Below are 18,938 nucleotides of genomic sequence, written 5' to 3' on the forward strand. Positions count from 1 at the left end.
TGTTTTAACCTTTTACCTCTATTTAATGATTGTCTTTCTCATTTACATTTTATAAAATAGATCATTGCAGAGAGCTGACAATAACCAGACTGCTTGAGTGCATGTTAACAAAAGTTTAAAAAAACATTTTTTCCAGTTGTTCCTCTTACCTTTGGTCCACTCGTAGTCTCGTGTCTGTCGTTGGTAGCAGCAGTTTCAGCAACGGGTCCAACTCGTTCAGCTCTATCGCAAACTTTGTAAAACCATAGTACTGCTCATGCTCTACTGGCATAGGATCTACATTGTACAAAAATAACACCAACGACATCAGACTCTATGAAAGAAAGACACATGTTACACATGAGCATTTTGTGCCTAATGATGAAGGACATGTCATACTTGCTCTCCATATGCATGTAGCTGAAGGCGGGTCTCCACAGAAAACTGCTTCATGCCACTTTCCAAAGAGTTTGTGGATGACCTTTCCTTTATTGTCTGTGATGGTTCCCTCCACATCGTTCACACTTGAATTCCAGTATTTGGCCTGTGGAAAAAAAAAGAGCGGTTGAGTATGAATGCACAATGCAGAGATCGTGAGTGTCCCTCTTGCATTCCGCAGATGTTGCTGTTGCGTAAACAATCCTGTTCCCAGCATGTTCAGTGAGAGATGAGGATACATAATGAGCTCTGACATGTCTTGACTTGCTGTCCTGCGCAGCGTCAGGAGGTCTTTCAAGTGGCTCACACTAAAGCAATTAACCTTCTCCTCGCAGTAAAAACATGTAGAGAAAGTTGAAGAACTTACATTTTCTGTACAAATTAAACATTCTTCAGTGCAAATCTTCTCTTCACTCCTACTGTTACTAACACTGATTATTTTGGGAACGTGAGACAATTAAGACATTGACTCACAACGCATTAAAAATCCATCTGGGATTGCAAAAATGTCACATCATTTCTCGAAGTTTAAATCACTTTAAAGCATCTACTGTAACAAAAGAAAATCCACTTTAAACTGTTTTAAAGGTTCTACGGTTAATGTCGCTGGGTGGTTAGTTTATTACTATATGTCTCTCACCATTATTTAAATACCAAATTTATGTTCTTTGCTGTTTTCTGTTGAGTGTAAAATTGTTTTGTCAAATGTTACAGTAAAATGCACAGCAGATTTTAAGTGCACTACCAGAGTTTCACCTGACTGAGTGAATCTTTGTCTTTCTTCATTCTTTGACAAAATAGTCACTGTGCCTGTTACTCAAAGAGTGAATTTTTAATTGTAAGAAGTTGTTGTTGTTTTTGGCAATGAAGGCCATTAGAGTGGATAGAGCCCTTGCATACAGATACTTGGTAAGATTTTGTGCTTGTTTGCCTCACCTTAACAAAAGTGATCTTGCACTGACAAACATCACTGCTGGAGTTCCTGATGGAGATCTCCCCGTAGTGCTCAATCCAGCGCTGCCCGCTGAGAATGTTGTGAACGCAGGATGTCACCTTGTTCCACTCATAGTGGTCACCAAATCTGAGGTGAGGAAGCAAAACAAAATTCATTTTTACTTGATGCCAGTCGACACTATCTGTATAATATGTATTTGGAGTACAATAATGCAAAGCCTTTATTTTGATCTGTAAGTGTTTATGTCACTAGAATATCTGTTTTAAGATTATACCAAGAAGTGGACATCCTTGTTACTAGAAAATGTCCTTTCTCTTCCACATTTTAATTGTTATCTACTGACATTTATTGTATGCGTCTTATACAAACTGTATATCCACAAATTTATCTGCCAACAAAATAATTTGAACATTTTAGCCACGAACCTAAATAAATCAAATATCATTTAACTGAATCTAAACCAAAGCTGTGTGACTGTTAGAAGTCTCGTAGAAAAAGAAAGAGGAAGGTTAATGGAGAAATTTGATCGAGTCATATTTTTTATTTAAGGTTGTGTAGTGGGAGGAGGCTGGGGGTCTGTCTGTCCTCTGCTCATGGAAGTGAGGCTTAAGAGACTCACCCTGGCAGAGTTACATGAGTGGTACCCACAGGAACAATCTCCATCGACTTTCCCCAGAACTTGTTCTTACACCTCACATCTACAAAAGCAATTCAACAAATTAACATTCATTCAGGACAACAAGCTACTATTTTAACATTTACAGACACTGAGAATAGATCCAGTATAAATCTCGATATTCCAGTACCTTGCCAGAAGACGAAGTTTTTAGACTCTGCATGGCAAGCTGAGATAGGAGGGTGATGGCTGACCTGACGTTGAAAAGGGGAACACACATTTTGATTATATAGGTATCTGTTTCTTAAAAGGTGTTTCAAAAAAAAGTTGCCCTTCATGTAGTTAATTCATCGTGTGCAATCAATCATATCAATCAGCTGGAATGCTGTGATTGTTGAATTGCTGATAAAACAAACACCAGTCATGCATACCTGCTCTGCAACAAATCGAAAGCCTTTATCTGGCCGGTCACATTCATACGTCTCTCCTAGGATGGGATTGAAAGGCTTTCCTCCAGTTCTGTAGTAGCTAGATGCATAGCCAGATATAACAAAAGTAGCCATGTATATCTATACAAAAAGAAAAGGAGAACACCAGCAAAGTGAGCGGTACTTTATTTGTAACTCTTATTACAGACTGACAAGTGACTTGAACTATCTGAGTCATGTCACCCTTTTATATTAATAAGTACCTCATATTATTGGCTCATAATGAATGTCAAATCCAGTTTTGATTGTCATCAGTTCTAATTTACTCTCCTTTTCACTGAGTAACTGTCTGAATACTCCTCCAATAGTTGCACTGAGCCAAGAGAGTGCTGTAATTACCCCACCTCCTAATGGGAGGCCACAGACTGGAGCTCTCACTCCCTCCACAATTTGACAACTAATTGCTCTGTGAGGTTTGGCATTGTTTGTGAATGTGGATATTTATTGAGCTGATTTATGGATTTTTTTTTTTTTTATGGCACACACAGCTCCCCGGTCAACTTTCAATGCATTTGTATTATTTATGTATGTGTGTGTTTTCTACAACAAATTTCCTCTTGTGGGATTAATAACATTGTTTGTTTTTGTGCTGAATTGATGCCGACATCAACTGCTTCTCATTCCAGATTTTCTAAATTATATACTTTTCATTTATGTGCGACTCCACAGGCTGTGTCGCTACATCTCCCACACAAAAATTAACAAATTTCAACCAATAAAATCACTTCAAAGTCAGTCAATGAAAATGTAAAAGGAAAACAAGGAAAATGGGAAAAATCATGTCCTCTTTATGGTGAAAACCTGAAATGTGGATCAGGGTGTTTCTCGCACATAAAGCCAAAGGCTGGTAAAAACTCTGACACTGGACAACAACTCTGCCAGGAGACTGCTGGAGTCCCTGGTCCAGAGGAATGACAGCTAGCAACAAATGTACCCAACAGTCACTTAAATCTATCTTGTCCTGCCCTTGACCATATAACACATATGGTTATAACACATACAGAGCACTCTTTTGTACTAATGGCCATTGCTTCAGACATTGCATGGTTAACCAATTTTGTGAAACATACATATTTGCTTTCTTGCAACTTAGATGAGAAGATGCACTGAATATAAAGGTTGAGGCAACAGGCCTCAAGTTAAGTTTAGCATAAAAAAAACAAAACAAGAATAAACAGCTACAGTACACTGGCTCTGGCCAACATTTATATAATGTGCCTGTGAGGGATTAAACAAACAATATGATATATTAATTGGTGCACTTTAGAAGTAGAATTATTTCTTAAATTTGGACTGTGCCAAACCAGCTGTTTCTCTTTGTTTCCAATCCTTATGCTCATCTAAGCTAATGGTCACCTGGATGTAGCTTCATATTTAGGTAGGTAGGTAGGTAGGTAGGTATATACTTTATTAATCCCCGAGGGGAAATTTTTTGAATTTAGTGGAAAAATATGATGGTAGTATATATCATCACATATAATGTTGAACTATTCTTTTAATATTATAAGGAAACCAAGCACATCATTGTTTTCTCCATCTTTATGAAATCCGTGATATCTCCTTTCTTCTTCTTTGGACACATTACATGGACAGACAGAACAAACTCTCCAACCAGGCTGGCCAGGGATGTGACGAATGGTTAACATTCACCGCTACCTGCAAACAATCAACATACATCTTTGGCCATATAAGGATATCCTGTCTCCACCCGACTATTTGCTCACTGCTTTAGACTTCACTGTGATTATAGTCTGGAAACACTGCTCACATTAAGTCTGGACACACTGAAGGCCGGAGCAAACAGCAAGCAGTGGGGGGGTTTAAGTGCGATGATGTTGAAGTCGTTCCAACAACGACGGCGGTGGTAGGGTTTCGGTGCACAACATATGGTATGTGGTGCTCAATACTGATTGGTTGAAAGCTCCAACGACTGGAAAACCATCCTCAGTGGAGCGTGGCTAGGTAATGACAAGCATCTCTTACTTAAAACATGCAGAGATTGTCACACTAGCGTCACTACTAGAAAGTAAACACAAAAAGGAACACTGCCCACACACTCAAACAGTGAACAGTGAATTTGCCATCTCACCATACGTTCAAAAGGGTCCTGTGTGTTCGCAGCTCTGTCTAACAGCTCGCTGAACTCCAGCTCCTCACACAGTCTCTGCAGGGTGTTCAGGGGCTCATTAAGTTGCACAGGCATCGCCACCTTGGACAGGTCTTTGCCTATGTTGTTCCTGAGGATGTTCCACAGGCTGATGGTGCTGTTATTCGGGCTGGGCGTGGGCAGACAGGATCTACGCTGACAAAGGACAGTGCTTTCTTCCACAGAGCCTGGGAACAGATGGCATAAAGGAAAAAAGTCTTTCTGTGCTAAAAAGGAACTAGAAAAGATGAAGATTGAGTTATAATAAGCCAGTGCACAAAAATGACTGAATCTTTTACTTTATTAAGATTACCTGAGTTTGGTCTTTCACTTTCGATCTCGTTGCTGAAGTTGTCCATGGAAATGTTGTCACTAATGTCACTGATGTATGAGTCATCCTCTGACACCTAAAAATAAAAATTCAAACTACAGCTTGTAGATAATAGATATTTTTTTTATTTCCACTTGCAGAAAGAAACTGAACAGGTCTCTTTCAACATCCCATCATGTCAGGTGAAGATCTAATACTGAACGGTCTCTTGGGACCTGGTGACAAAGTTGCACCTCGGCTTGCTGTATTTTTAGATTAAAGTAATTAACTTCCATTTTCTTATTGCTTCTTCCCCAGCTGCTATCTCATCAGGCGTGCTGCGTGAACACTGAGGGAAGAGAAGAGTGACGTAATAGAGGGCATACTTGTTTTAGGTAACGGGTCATAAAAAAAACTTGGATTTAAGATTTTAGAAAGTCTCCAATGATGAATAAAGTTAAAATGTGTGTGTGGTGGTGGGGTATGGTTTGGCTCAGCTGCAGGAGGGACTGATTGGGGGAGTGGTTCAGGAAATGAAGAAGCTTAATTAGCCCAGCTGCGTTCAATGACTAGCTGTCTCTCTCGCCCCATAAAGCCACAAGCAGGACACCGGACGGTTGGCACTCCTGGAGACACTGAGCAGCAGACTGGCTGCAGACCAGACATCTGGCGTGTGGCGTGTGGCGTGTGGCGTGTGCGTATACTCGACAGGAGAGCACCCTGTCCTGTGAGATAGCGGTTGTGTGGGAAATAAAGACCTTTATGAACTGTGACCTAAAGTGTTGTCGTTCGTGTTGAGAGAACCCACAGTGACGGCAAAGATGTGTCACAGTGTCCTTTTATCTCTGCAACAGAACACCACTGAAATGCCACGATGCGCTTAAAAGTTTAACACAGAAATGAAGAAGTCTTGAGTGATAGGCAGCAAAAAAGTTAAGAACTTCCTCGTACTGGTGTTGACTTTCTGAGATTGAATTGTCAGGATGAATTTTTCTCAATTTCTCGCAGCTTTTCTTGTCAAACAACAGTTTGATTGCACAGACAAGACAAATTACTCCCAACATTAACAGTAATGATAACTCCATTATGCAGTTATGAACGTCAGTGCTGAGTCTGGTACCAGTTTAGCACCCACACTCACCTCATTTTCAGACGAACTAGCAGACAACAGAACTTCCTGAGCGTCAAAGAACTCGGACAAAGAATCTGCAACTGAAGCTCTGCTCTCATTGGAAACTTGGTGTACAAGGTGGCGGGATTCATCTCCACAGTCCCTTTTCTAAGAGAAAAAAGGACCACAGCTATTATAAGAACAAAGAAAAGGGTACCACAATTATAGACAGGGGTGGCAATCACAGTGTCATTCAGAATACAATACAATGTGAAGATAAGTGCGAGTATCACAACACACACATTGATATGCAATATATTGAAAGACAGTCATTTATGATACAGTATATCACAGTGTAAGCCTAAACAGCAAACATCAGTTCAACTGTACACTATATTTCTTTACTGCATATGAAATACAGAAGTGTATATATATACATTCATGGTAAACTGAGCTGAAACATTATGAAAAATAGTGCAAAAAGTCTGGCCAAATGATGAGCTGAAGAAATCTGAAAATCTGTGCAAGGGAGGGATACTTCTACAAGTGAACTCCAATTTTACAAGATAACTTGTGTCAATCAAACTTACTTCTAGAGACTGTGCAACAATAAATTACTTCTTAATTAAGGTTTGATTAATGAAAGTTTTCAACAAGTGCGCACACCTGCTCTTGTGCAAAATCAAACATTTTGCCCGACATGTAGATGTTGACAAAAAAAAAAAAAAAAAAAAACCCAGACAATTACAAACATGAACTATTTGTTACACAAGGACAGTGAGTGCGCCCACCTCTTCTTTGTTATTGCCAAAGCTGATTAATTAACTTGGGGATAATCTCAGCAGAGGCACATTAGCTTCGCACTGTGTTCAACAAATTTCCAGGGACACAATTAAGTAGATCAGCTCACACTGTCTGGTCAGCAAATCTGATTAAAGGAGTGAGGAGCTTCCTTTAGAAGACCATAATGTGGCAGGTCGTGAAGAGTCTGCGTCTGAGCCCTGTCATAGTGAGACGTGTGTATACAAAATGACAGGACTGAGAGGAGGCATTCGTCATTGAAAAAAAATCTAAATGTTTATGACTTGAGGAGGAGATGAAGGTACAGTCAAGAAAATTATGTTGACTTTTTTAAACTCATTGTTTAATGGAGTGAATGGAGGGTGGGGGTGTGGTGGGGGTGTAACATTTGTTGAATCTGGATGAGAGACAGCTCATTCAATCTGCTGCCAATTTCAAGACTGCGTGGGATGAAAATAAAGACAGCGATAATAATAACCATCGTGATGGTGGGGAAAACCGAGTCACTGCATGCCTGCACCCACCTGCACAGGGGCAGGAAGATTTATAAGTGTGGGCTCTATGATGTGGGACTCGGCGTGAATCTTGCACAGGCGCTCTCTCAGCTCAGAGTTCTGAGCTAAAGCCTGAAAAAATAACCAGGATAAACAGTTTTAATTGCACACACCCAACCAGTAAGGCCTTTGAACACTGAAAGCTGAACTAAATTTCTTGTTTTCAAACACCATTGCCCTGATTTCTATTTCTGAAACTGACTTATTCTCTACTAAAAATCAGACTGTAAACATGTCATTTACCTTTAAACTGAAGACGTGTGGTATCACCTTGATGTGAGGTAGACACAAAGTAATCAGAAAGAAAAGCAAACACCCAGTTTAAAGTGAAAGTAATGTGTTGGCGTAGAGGGCAAAATTACTTTGTTTGCCACATTAGAACTTGTGCGCTCTCTACGTCAACACATTTCTTCTCTGACTACATGCAAACAAACGTGTTTTTACCAAAGACCAAAAATAGAAAAAGGCCCCTGGGTGGGAGGCAGCAACCACAGGAAACATGACTGTTGAACGTGGTCTCATTCAGGTGGGCTGACATCACACCAGCAGCTAGTAATCCCTCTAAAGGGCTCGTCAATGTGTCACGAAATGACAAACCGTGTGGGAGGACACGGCATCTGAGATAAGTGTAAAAGTTGAAAAGAAGGTGGAATACCTAGTCTAAATCTACTGACTGAAAGCATCCCCTTTGCCCCATTTACGAGTGTGTGTTATTTCACATACCGCTGCCAGTGTGTTCTTCAAATTGACGGCTTGTGGTGAGGTAGGAGGACACGTTTCGTGATCCAGGTATTGCTTTAATCTCTCTCTCTCAGACGTTAGTGAACTCAGTGCTGACTTCATGGTCGTATGCACTGCAGCAACAAGAGGAAAAAAGGGGAAACTTCGATTTAGAACCAATTTGTATTTATTTCCGTAGAATGTAGATTCAGTACAGAACATCCAGTGACAGTTCATCACACCACGCTTCCAAATTCCAAAAGCGTGAAATTCAGATTATATCCTATCGCTCAGCAAGTTGCAACCTTCATCACTTCATTATCACTGCTTTACAGGCGACATTATTGAAAAGCAATGGCAATATTAATGAATCATTGTATTAGATTAAGCCCATCACACATCATTAGCTTCATAATTTTGAATGTGCATAAATCTGGCAATTTAAATGCCCGCAGAATTGACAGCTGTTCCCAGGGGTAAGTTTAAAACCATAAAGTCAATATGTAAAACACAACTCATTATCATTAATCCATGTCAAATGTCAGGTATCTGAACATACATTTGAATGTGGACAGAGAAAAAACTAAATTAGACTTCTACACGTCAATCTTTTGTTGACAAAAAAGTTGTCTGGGCACCTAATGAGAATGAATGAAATCTGAGACAAGCTGTTTACTAATAAGAGCTGACATTGTAATATTTTTGGCACTTCAAAATGTTACAAACAACACCATGTCAGCCTTATTTAACATGCAAATACGACTGACAGACTGATTTATTGGCAGCGTCTCAAGCATAAGAAAAACGTGTACTTTAAGTTTGTAAATTCTATCTTGAAAATCCTTAATGTCGTCTACCTCAAACAATTCATCACACTATTAAATCATTTTAACTCACAGCTGGTGGCAACACGACAGAAGTCTTCCTGCAGCTTGGCCAACTCAAAAGGAGAATCCAGGGACTCAGGGTCGGCTTTGTCATTGCCGAGTGCAGCGGTGGAAAGGTTGGGGTTAGAGGCGTGGAGGCGGATAAAGCCAGAGGAGATGCAGCTGGGTACCTACAGCAGAGCAGGAGGAACAGAAGCTGGAGAGACTCACACTGAGAAATTTTGAATAAGTAAGATCACACTTTATTGTCAGGTTATCTACCTGCAGAGTTGTTTTTACATCTTTATTGTAGTTTTTAGAGCACCATTTCCTTGGAAGTCTCTTTTCTTTTTTGGGGCTGTCAAATGTAGACGCCTGCTGAACAAACGGGAAAATATTGATGATCAGGACAGAGAGTGTTTCTTTTTTCTTTTAAGAACGGCTTTTCGCAGTGCAATGAGCAGATGACTTGAGGCCAACAAACATTGGTGGAGAGAAATGATAAAAGACAAAACAAGACAAGTTACTTTGCATAATTATTCCAAGTCACCTGGTATTTTGGATGTGATTTATAGTATCTAAGACTAAAAAGGAGATTCTATCACTATTCATCTGGCTGTCAAATCAGTGTTGATGGAAAAAGTTGTCAACTGAAGCAAGAAATTCCTCAATAAATCCTGTTTCTCTGGTATGCAACTTCAAAAGCTGTTGTTCTTCCGGCAGCCACTTTGTTATTTGATGTGTACAGTGGTCAGAAAAACTACATGAGCTGTCTAGGTGACGAGGGGGTGCTTTACAAAACGCTGTTCTCTTCCCATGCACTGCAACTAGCTACATTTCCAACAGCATAAATGTCAGCCAAAAATAGTACAGAGCATGTCATGGACGAGGATATATTTCACAGTGCTTAGGCTAACTTCAATATTCGGCTATATTTAATTGAGTCAGAGTTTACGCCTGAAAGAAATACAGCAGAGAGAGACACTGACACTGTGGCTGTATTAGCTGGGCGAGAAGATGCGGCCTGCTGGAACATCCAGAAACTGACCTGCAGAGAACAAACAAGTGCTGGTGCCTTTGCTAAAATTGCCCTCAGATGCCAACAGAAATTGAATCACTGCAATGATTTTCAGTGTGGGCAGTTGGATGCTGTCGTCGACGCCGACTTAGAGAGTCGTGTGTGTGTTACTATTGCATGAAAGTTTTCTCCTCACATGGACAGAGGGGTGCCGCAGACCTTCCTCAGGATACTGAAGATAAACTGGAAAAGACAACTAAAACCATCTGGGACGAGAAGGCAGGCAACCATCGAGTATTTTTGTCACCTAACATTGTGCTTCGGACAACAAAGTATGCGAAGTGGTGATACACGGCAACATTGGACATGTGGTTTTCTCAACACATCGTGTTGTTTACAATAGCTGCTAACATTACGGAGAGTGTGCCAAGGAAATTGAAGGAATTGACATCAGAAGCTCACACGCAAAACATCCTGGTATATGTAGGCCCTGCAAGCAGAAAAATTCAGAAAAAAATCTGCTTTCGCCGAGGAAGTTTTTGCTTCAGTTGATTATATTTATCATCATCACTGAGTGAACATCCACAAAAAGAAGTGGTGAATTTTTCTTTTAATCTTGTATCACGACCAAACCTGTTCTGCACGTAGAGGTGGAAGGAATCAGAAATGGAGTGCTGACCTGTAGTGCTTGGATAGAAGGAGCAGAATATGTACGGTGAAGGACTTCCATGCTCTGAAGCAGGTGGTTAAGCTCCAGCAGGTAGGCCTCACACACTGACAATTCTGTACAGAGGAGGAAAAACATTCATTGTTAGAAAAGGAGGCGCAAAGGTCGATGGTTCCACATGCTCATAGAACTAGAGTTACAACATGTATGTTAGTTCAAATAGATTCCTTAGGCTTAAAATGGCCATGCTTACAGGTTTGTATCTCCTGCCAAGATAAGGATCTCTTCTTTTACATCCTTTTCAAGTAGCAAGACAATGGCAACGCTATACTAACCAAGCCTCAAGACTTCTCTCAGTACCACAACCAGAACAATGTCTGACTCAGTCTGCCTCCGAAAGAGGAAATACCAGATAATATCCACTTGTACTGTCCAAGACTTGGATGTTTGTAGGGACAACAGATGACCAACAGAACAGTCACACGATTTGACCCAATTCTATAAAAAAAAAAAGCTCATTATACAGCAAGTTGAGTGAAATTTCACAATGCACAATCGAGCTATTGGATAAATGATAAGTTTCTGCTTTATAAAATCATAACTTCCTACTGAACAGCTAGGCGAAGTCATCATCAGAATCCTAATGAATGTAAACTGAGACCAACACTGCATTAATAATCAATGGCTTCCTTTCTTCATCAACACCACCCTGCCCGTCTGCTCTAACTTGCAAATAAGACAGCAGGCAGACATAGATATTGGAAGTAGCAGAAGCATCTGACAAACAATATTATAAAATGTGGTGTAAATTAAAAAACTGGAAAGTTTTGAAGTTCAGCCTCCTGCCTCTCTCTGCCATCAGAAGGCTTTGAATAGAACATAAAACATCAGGACCATTTAATAATTCTCCTACTTGGAAGCTGCAGAATCCATATGGCCTTATCTTTGTTCATTATTTTTCTGAGGTTGATTTTTAAACAAAACAGTGATCATGAAGGGGTTTAGTACCAAGCTTAAAATTTCTAAATGTCTAATTTATCCATGAGCACAAGAATGCATCCAATAGCTTAAATAAAAGTGCAAATTATCTCATGCAGTTACAAACAAAATGTAAGCAGTGTCTAAGAGCTCGGTGCTCACCAAATTTCAGCCAAATCAGTTCACTTTTTGATATTTTGCTCAGAAACAGACAGACAGGTGCTGCTAAGTGGTGAGAAGGTCCACAAATCAGGAGGGACAGCTCTAATATCTCACCTTTGGAGCACTTGTCCATGTCGTCAGATGACTGGAGCCAGGCGGCTACCTTTGCCTGACTGTTGGAGCTTAACGGGAAGGTTCCTGCAGAATGCACAGTGGACTGCCTTCGTATGGGCATGCACTGTAGAAGCAAACAGACTTAAAGGTCAGTCCAATAGCAATATTCTTCCCTCACTGTCAGTAAATTTTAAAGGCGCTCATGATGAAAAACATTGAGTCTGTACTTTAAACAGACCACATGGTTCCTCACTAACAGTATGCTGTGTAGTGCACAGGTATACCTTTCTAATAGAGGCACCCTCAGTCATGCTGGGGGATTTGGGGGAGTGGTAGTGGGGACAGTAGAAGGACTTCTCATTTGGATACATGGCGATCTCATTTTGCCGATAGAGCCGATGGTGACGCAGCTTTGATACCCATTCATCAAACAGCTCCTGTGATTTAATCTGCAGAGCACATTATGCAGTCAGAAATCAACACAAGGACAAGTAAGGTGGAGGTGGTGTGCTGGTGGAAACACACATACACGCACGCACACACACGCACACACACACACACACACACACACACACACACACACACACACACACACACACACACACACACACACACACACACACACACACACACACACGCACGCACACACACACACACACACACACACACACACAGGTACAGAGTAATTCTCTCTCATAAACATACACAACACAAGGTCATTTTAATGTTAGCATCTGTTCCAGGAATTTAAAAAAGCAATAATCTGAGTAATCCATATTTTTACCCCACTTCCTGTGAGCCTGTGGGGAATGCCTTACATTCATTGGCCTTGCGGTTTACCTTCAGGTGATAGATGTTTTCCTCCGCATCAAGATCAATGCACTTGGCTTTCTTCTTAATGGCCATGACAGAGAGACCCACGTCAATGCAACCATGCAGTTTCCCTTTCTCAATCTGCGGGACAAACGCAACACACAGTATTATGAATATATTGGACTGGACCTGATACAAGAGAAAGTGGATGCTGCTCAATTTTAAAATGAAATAATCGTCCTTTTGCTGGTTCTGCCAAGCTGAGTTTCTGCATAGCTGATACATAATTATGTGATTGGCAGGTAAAATTCACAGTGTGATTCCTATCAGCGATAAAGAGATTGAGGGAATTAGGGACCTTTGTGTCTACAGGCACAGATTGATATTCTGGGACAAGATGGTTGGCAGTTTAAACAGTCAAGAACATTACAAAATGTCTTTTGTAATCTTCTGTAACTGGTGAACCAACATAGTAAACAGCCAGCAGTGTTTTGTACTCACATCAGCACTGCACTTGCCATACTTGAGGACACCCTTGTCCAGGAAAAAGTATCTCTGCAGGGAGAAAGACGGGCAAATTAGATGCAGTGGGAATGATATGCAACACCTCCGACAGCAAGTCTGAAGTCACTGTCATAACTCTGTGTTCCTGATGGAGTCAACCTCTTGATTATGTCCTGGATGTTGTTGATGTCTCTGCAGAGAGATGTTTGTCATACCAGGCTCTTGTCTTGGATGTGTCTGCCTGCATCACTCCTCCTCTCACTCAGCTACAAGCGTTTTCCCAAACTCTATTTGTAAATGCAATTCTTGAAGCTCTTACTGTGCATCACAAGAATGAGATTGTTGAAAGCACACGTAAAGTTCTGACTGTAAGTCAATACTAAGTGTATACAGCTCTAGTAACCAAAAGCCCATCAGCTAATGCATCAGAGAGGAGCACAAAGATATCTAGGCATTATCATCCCAGGAAAAGCTTTTAGACAGAGTGTAAACAGGCACTGACCCAGGTCACATGTAACTCCTCTCAGAGTGAAATCATCTCCTGCAAAAGCTCATTCAATTAGTTTGAAACACAAAAGAGTCATGTCAGCAGATTCCTAAAGGGAGCCAGAAAAGTGTAGAGTAAAACCGGGAAATCAAAATGAAGCTCACTTGTCAGGGCTTAAAATATGTCATGAGGTCTCTCTGAGAGATGAGTAAGTGTGAAGTAACATGGGTCACTTGAGGACACTGCAGGTGTTCTATTATACCTTATGCCAGCCCTTCATGGGCCACTTTCTCCTCTTCAGCATGTAGCCTTCCTGTTTCTGGGGCTCCAAAACATTGCTGAACCCTCCGCGCAGGCCTTCCACTATTTCCCAGCTGTCCTGTGGGTGCATATGGTTTATGAGGACTGTGGCATGAAAGGCAGATGTTAACAGTCATGCAGACACATGCGGATCAAAGTTTACGGGAGGTTTATAAACATAAATTGAATAAATCGTTGACACAGCAGGAGTCAAGATCAGAGTTAAAAGTGTTTTATAATGATTGATGCTGCTCCATCTACTGTCAATCAGTCAGTGGGAGGCTCTGAATGAGGGAGATGAGAGTTTCATTGCTGAAGTACTTTGACGGTCTGCGACCTGTGTGGGGCTTTACAGACTACTCCTACCTCATGATTCCATTTACAAAATTAGCTTACCTGTCTAATTTCACTCTTCACATGAATAATTTCCTGACTGAGATTAGAACGGTCAAGTCCAAATCCGCTGCAAATAGACAGATTAAGATGATATTTCATCATGAACTAATCCAGATAGCTGTATTATGTACCTCAGCAGTGAGAATTCCAGGAAGTCAGGATAAACAGTATAAACAGAGGGTTTTGTAACATCTTTGTGGACACACACACTATTACATCATGTGCGGTTCATATCACTTTTAGTTTGTATTAGTACTGAAACAATTACATGTTTACACAGTTAATTAATCAACTGACTTGGTGAATCATTTAAATGGACACCAATTTCACACAAAAATGTCAGTTTCCTCATCAGAAGCATTACTTCTTAACTTGTATAAAAACTATAATGGGCATTTATCCAGAGAGAATAACCCCCATGGAGCAGCACCGGACTGTGAGGTAGCTTTGACACACTAGCCACAGTTGGTATTTCAGGCCCAAAAGGGCTTTTCCCACAGAGTAATTAGCTAAGATGGAGCTGTAAAAGGGTATATACATTTTTAGGGCCCGAGCACCGATGGTGCGAAAGCCCTATTGTTCTTCAAGGAATTATTATTCCGTGTTATTATTATTCTCCGTAAACAACTGCATTTTTGGAGGCTTTATCATATTCAAAAACTCACAAAAGTTGTTTTTTCATCTCTCCCAGTGAAAATTTCTTATTTTAGTGGAGTCATGAGTGGGCGTGGCCAAATGGCTCGTTAGCGCCCCCTAAACAGATTCCCCAGGGGCTACATTTACCTACATGCACGAAATTCGGTAGACATGTGTATCACACCGAGATGTACGAAAAAGTTCCAATGCACCATTACGTTAACTCAACAGGAAATCCGCCATTTTGAATTTTGTCGCCATTTTTGGTGATCCACACGTTGTATTTTAACGAACTCCTAACAGATTTTACTGGACCAACTTGAAATTTTTTCTGTGCATTCTTAACATGTTTGGAATTAAAAGTTATCAAAAGAATTTGTTTTCGGCGATCGGTGTGCCCGTAGCGTGACGGCCAAAAAGTGACCCAAAAGTCATATTAGAGCATGTCGTTGAAAAAGTGACCCAAAAGTCATTCTATAGCATGTTGCACAAAAGGTGACCCAAAAATGACTTTTGGGTCACCTTTTGCTATAGTATGACTTTTTTTTTCTTCATAATTTGGACGACATACTACAGTATGATTTATTTTTTTAAAGTAATGACAAAAGGGGGGCTCAAACCCCAAACATTTTAGGCTGAAAGGCAACAGTGCTAACCATTGCACCACCAATGTTCCCAGGAGATGGTCTGCATTGTGACAAATCTTTGGCTCACTGCAACCTATAACTCAACCATCCACAAATATTTATTCAAACGTGACCAAAATTGCCGCAGACATTCTTTGGATAGTAGATTTCGGACGACATAGTATGACTTTTTTTTTTTTTCACATTTGGGACGACATCCTATAGTATGACACAGTGGTATGGTGGTTAGAGCAGTTGCCTCAGTGAGAAGTAACTGGGTTCAATCCCCACTTGAGGCATGAATGTCAGTTCAGAGAAAGGTCATAATCCAAAAAGTGATAAAGAAAACAGCATATGGCCAAAAACTGAACCGAAAGTCATTTTGTATAGTATAGCCAGGGCAATGCGGGTAAGTTTAATGTTTCGCCGTGACACAGGAAGTTGATGTTTAAGGTCAAACGATGCTCCAAACCTCACAAAACTTTGCACATGCGTCAGGCACCAACTTTCATGAGTTTTTGAAGATGTTAGAGCCGCCAAAAAAAGCCTTTTTAAAAAAAAAAAAGAAGAATAAGGAACGAGATTGAGAAAACAATTACAACTGCAAGCGGGAATATGCCGACCCTCGCGTGCTGCACGTCGGGGAGCCGGCGGCCCTGATCCACTGGACCCCCGACGTGCAGCGTACGAGGGCCCACATATCACTGTTTGCAGTTTGAATAAAATTTTGTTTTGTACTGTTGAATAGACATTAATAATCAAATAGGAGCCATCACTTTGGGCTCTTGAAGATAATAATGGGCATTTTATACTAATTACTGTGGCTTTGTAATTAATAAATCAAAAAATATTTGACAGACAAATGCAAATAATCATTAAGTTCAACCTTTGTGAAACTTCAGTGGGACAAAAACTAAAACACAAATGAAGTTCACGTCACAGCCGTCCACAGGGACTTTGGGCTCTCGGCAGAGGTTTGAGGCGACTATCAGTGTGTCCCTGACTGTTCCAGCAACAGTTCTGGTTTAAACAAACTCAGTCAGACAGAGCGGCCGAATGCTGGACGTGAGGCCATCTAAAATAAACCCTCATATCTGAAGGGGGATGGACAAGGGCGTGACTTGTGGGCTGCTCTCTCTACTCTCCGTGAGCGCTCATCATAGCGACACAGTCATACAGTGAGTCACTGTCACACAGTGCTGGGCCTCTTTTCTTCAAGGTCAACAGAGTCTTTCAGAAAGAAAGCAATGACGCTGAATATTTTCAAACTGGTCTGACATCCTGGACATCGTACTGGACCCTTAAGATGGTTGTCTGTGGAGACTGAGCCTTGTCCTTCAAAAACAAGTGTGTTATGATCCATGTTCAAAACGTTTAATAAATTAAATATTCAAGGATGGTTTGACATTTAGGGATATTTAAGGATTTGCATTCTTGCCAAGAGTTAGATGAGAAGATCAATACCACTGTTATGTAATTTCATCAAATCCACTAAAATTCACAAATGTACTCTCTGCCAAATATCAAACTCACTGTGTAGGCCAGTAAGCATCAACGAAACAAAACATTAGTGACTATTTAAGTTCATTAGAGTGAACAATGACATGACATTCAAGCTGGATTATAAACTAAACATTTGACTTCATTTATTTGGAGATTCAAAACTAAGATCTGAGTATTATGATATTTGAAACAGATATTTATCACAAAAGGATATTACAGAATATTTGTTTGTTTGTTCAGAGGTCCTTTGCTAATGAGAATGCTTTTTCAGTATCTGTATTTGTTATTTCTCCTAAGTGAAGTCTGTTTGTCCTGTGGGCAGTACTAGAGAGAAACTCTATTACTCTATTACTATAGGAAACGCTGTTGCGAGTAATGAAAAATTAATGAGTCTGCAGCCTGAAGATAAAAGCTCAAGGCAAATGCAAAAACAGTTTGTCCATACTCTTCTCCATGATTTGTGTGGGAGAATTTGCTTTGATCTGTTGCAAAATTGCATTTTAGTGATTCAGAGTGCTCTAAAATCTTCCACATTTGGAGAAAATGATGTGAGGATGAGAAATAGAAAATGTCTCTTTCAAGTTGGTGGCTTTTAGTGCCTAATGCAAATAGTGGTTGGATGTATTAAACATTTGTGTTGTTAACACCTAAAGTTCCTCCTGACAAATCTCTGCCAGGACTGGCAGTAGCTATACAGAAACAGCATAATGACCACAAAAAAAATATACTCCAACCCTTTTCCCTTCCATGTACGACACACTAGGGTAGTGAGCTGTCAGTGTATCGTGAGTGTTACCTGTCGGCTGTCGTGCTTGGACGAGGAGCTGCTGTTGCTTCGTGACAGGGAGGAGATCTTCTGTGACATGGCGGAGCTGCGCTCCTCTGAGCTCATCTCGCTGCAGACCGGCCGGCGCAGGCTACAGATGGAGGACAAGGGACATCCCTCCACTAAGAGTATAATGGGGGAGAGAAAGATGGTTTCAATAGGCAAGTTCTCTAAAAGCCTTTTCGCACTTACAGAAAAATACATTAGCTTATTTGGAGTGATCAGTTTTTCCACCGTTATGAAGCAGAAAAATGGGATGTAATGACATGTAATGTTCTCAACATCAGCAAACTAAATTGGCAAGCAGGACTGGAGGATACAAATTGGGTTGCTATTGAAGAGACCACAGGTTTAAATAATTCATATCTTACCCTTTCAGTCAGTGATGGAATGTCAGCATTTAATGATCTTATAAATCTAAAGCAGCCTCTTGAAGTATAGGTGTGTTGGAAGACGTATTATATATCTATGAGGGTAGATACACTGAAGAAGCACAATTAAATTGTTTTATAGTATCTTAATTAACTGATTAATTGATTGCTAAAACAGATTAATCAATGAAGTCATTCATAAAGCTGAAATGCACAACAATTTTGACTTTTTCCATTTTCAAGTATTTGATCAATTAAAAAAATTGTTAGCAAATTGACTTCAAACTATATTTCCCTCTAAAATCTATAAAGTAGTACAATATCGGAAATACCCAAATAAAGAACAAGCTCATGAAAGATGTACTGAGTATTGGCTGTGACTCTACAGACAGCCCAGTGATGGGGGAATTAAAAGGTACATGTCACATGTCACATATGCAGTGAGATCATCAGTGAAATGTAACAGTGTGAAAATTATTTCTTTAGAAAGTGACAACCTTCAGTCACCTGCCACACAACACACAATTTAATTAACATTAAGTGCCTGTTTGAC

At 40.3% G+C, this 18,938-nt stretch overlaps 1 protein-coding gene across 4 annotated transcripts in view; it reads right to left on the reverse strand.

The window, feature by feature from the left end:
- The window catches only part of osbpl3b (oxysterol binding protein-like 3b), a 34,537-nt gene that overhangs the window by 3,400 nt on the left and 12,199 nt on the right, over positions 1–18,938 (reverse strand). Inside the window, exons 2-21 of one of the 4 annotated variants that reach the window (XM_069696151.1) lie at positions 17,985–18,136; positions 13,990–14,106; positions 13,238–13,291; positions 12,764–12,877; positions 12,208–12,372; positions 11,924–12,047; positions 10,682–10,785; positions 9,267–9,359; positions 9,016–9,175; positions 8,122–8,252; positions 7,369–7,470; positions 6,074–6,211; positions 4,936–5,029; positions 4,566–4,810; positions 2,420–2,557; positions 2,179–2,242; positions 1,992–2,070; positions 1,354–1,498; positions 379–523; positions 150–276 (exon numbers count right to left, since the gene is read on the reverse strand). In XM_069696151.1, coding sequence (XP_069552252.1) covers positions 150–276; positions 379–523; positions 1,354–1,498; positions 1,992–2,070; positions 2,179–2,242; positions 2,420–2,557; positions 4,566–4,810; positions 4,936–5,029; positions 6,074–6,211; positions 7,369–7,470; positions 8,122–8,252; positions 9,016–9,175; positions 9,267–9,359; positions 10,682–10,785; positions 11,924–12,047; positions 12,208–12,372; positions 12,764–12,877; positions 13,238–13,291; positions 13,990–14,106; positions 17,985–18,080 — 2,435 coding nt within the window. In that variant the 5' untranslated portion in view covers positions 18,081–18,136. Of the gene's footprint in view, positions 1–149; positions 277–378; positions 524–1,353; positions 1,499–1,991; positions 2,071–2,178; positions 2,243–2,419; positions 2,558–4,565; positions 4,811–4,935; positions 5,030–6,073; positions 6,212–7,368; positions 7,471–8,121; positions 8,253–9,015; positions 9,176–9,266; positions 9,363–10,681; positions 10,786–11,923; positions 12,048–12,207; positions 12,373–12,763; positions 12,878–13,237; positions 13,292–13,989; positions 14,107–17,984; positions 18,137–18,938 lie in introns of all 4 variants that reach the window. The other 3 variants (XM_069696148.1, XM_069696153.1, XM_069696152.1) reach the window with 3 other exon arrangements.

Source organism: Brachyistius frenatus, unplaced genomic scaffold, assembly GCF_029030835.1.
Source record: "Brachyistius frenatus isolate BFR_SWC_R1_liver_20210118 unplaced genomic scaffold, ASM2903083v1 Contig_20, whole genome shotgun sequence".
Lineage (NCBI taxonomy): Eukaryota > Metazoa > Chordata > Actinopteri > Embiotocidae > Brachyistius > Brachyistius frenatus.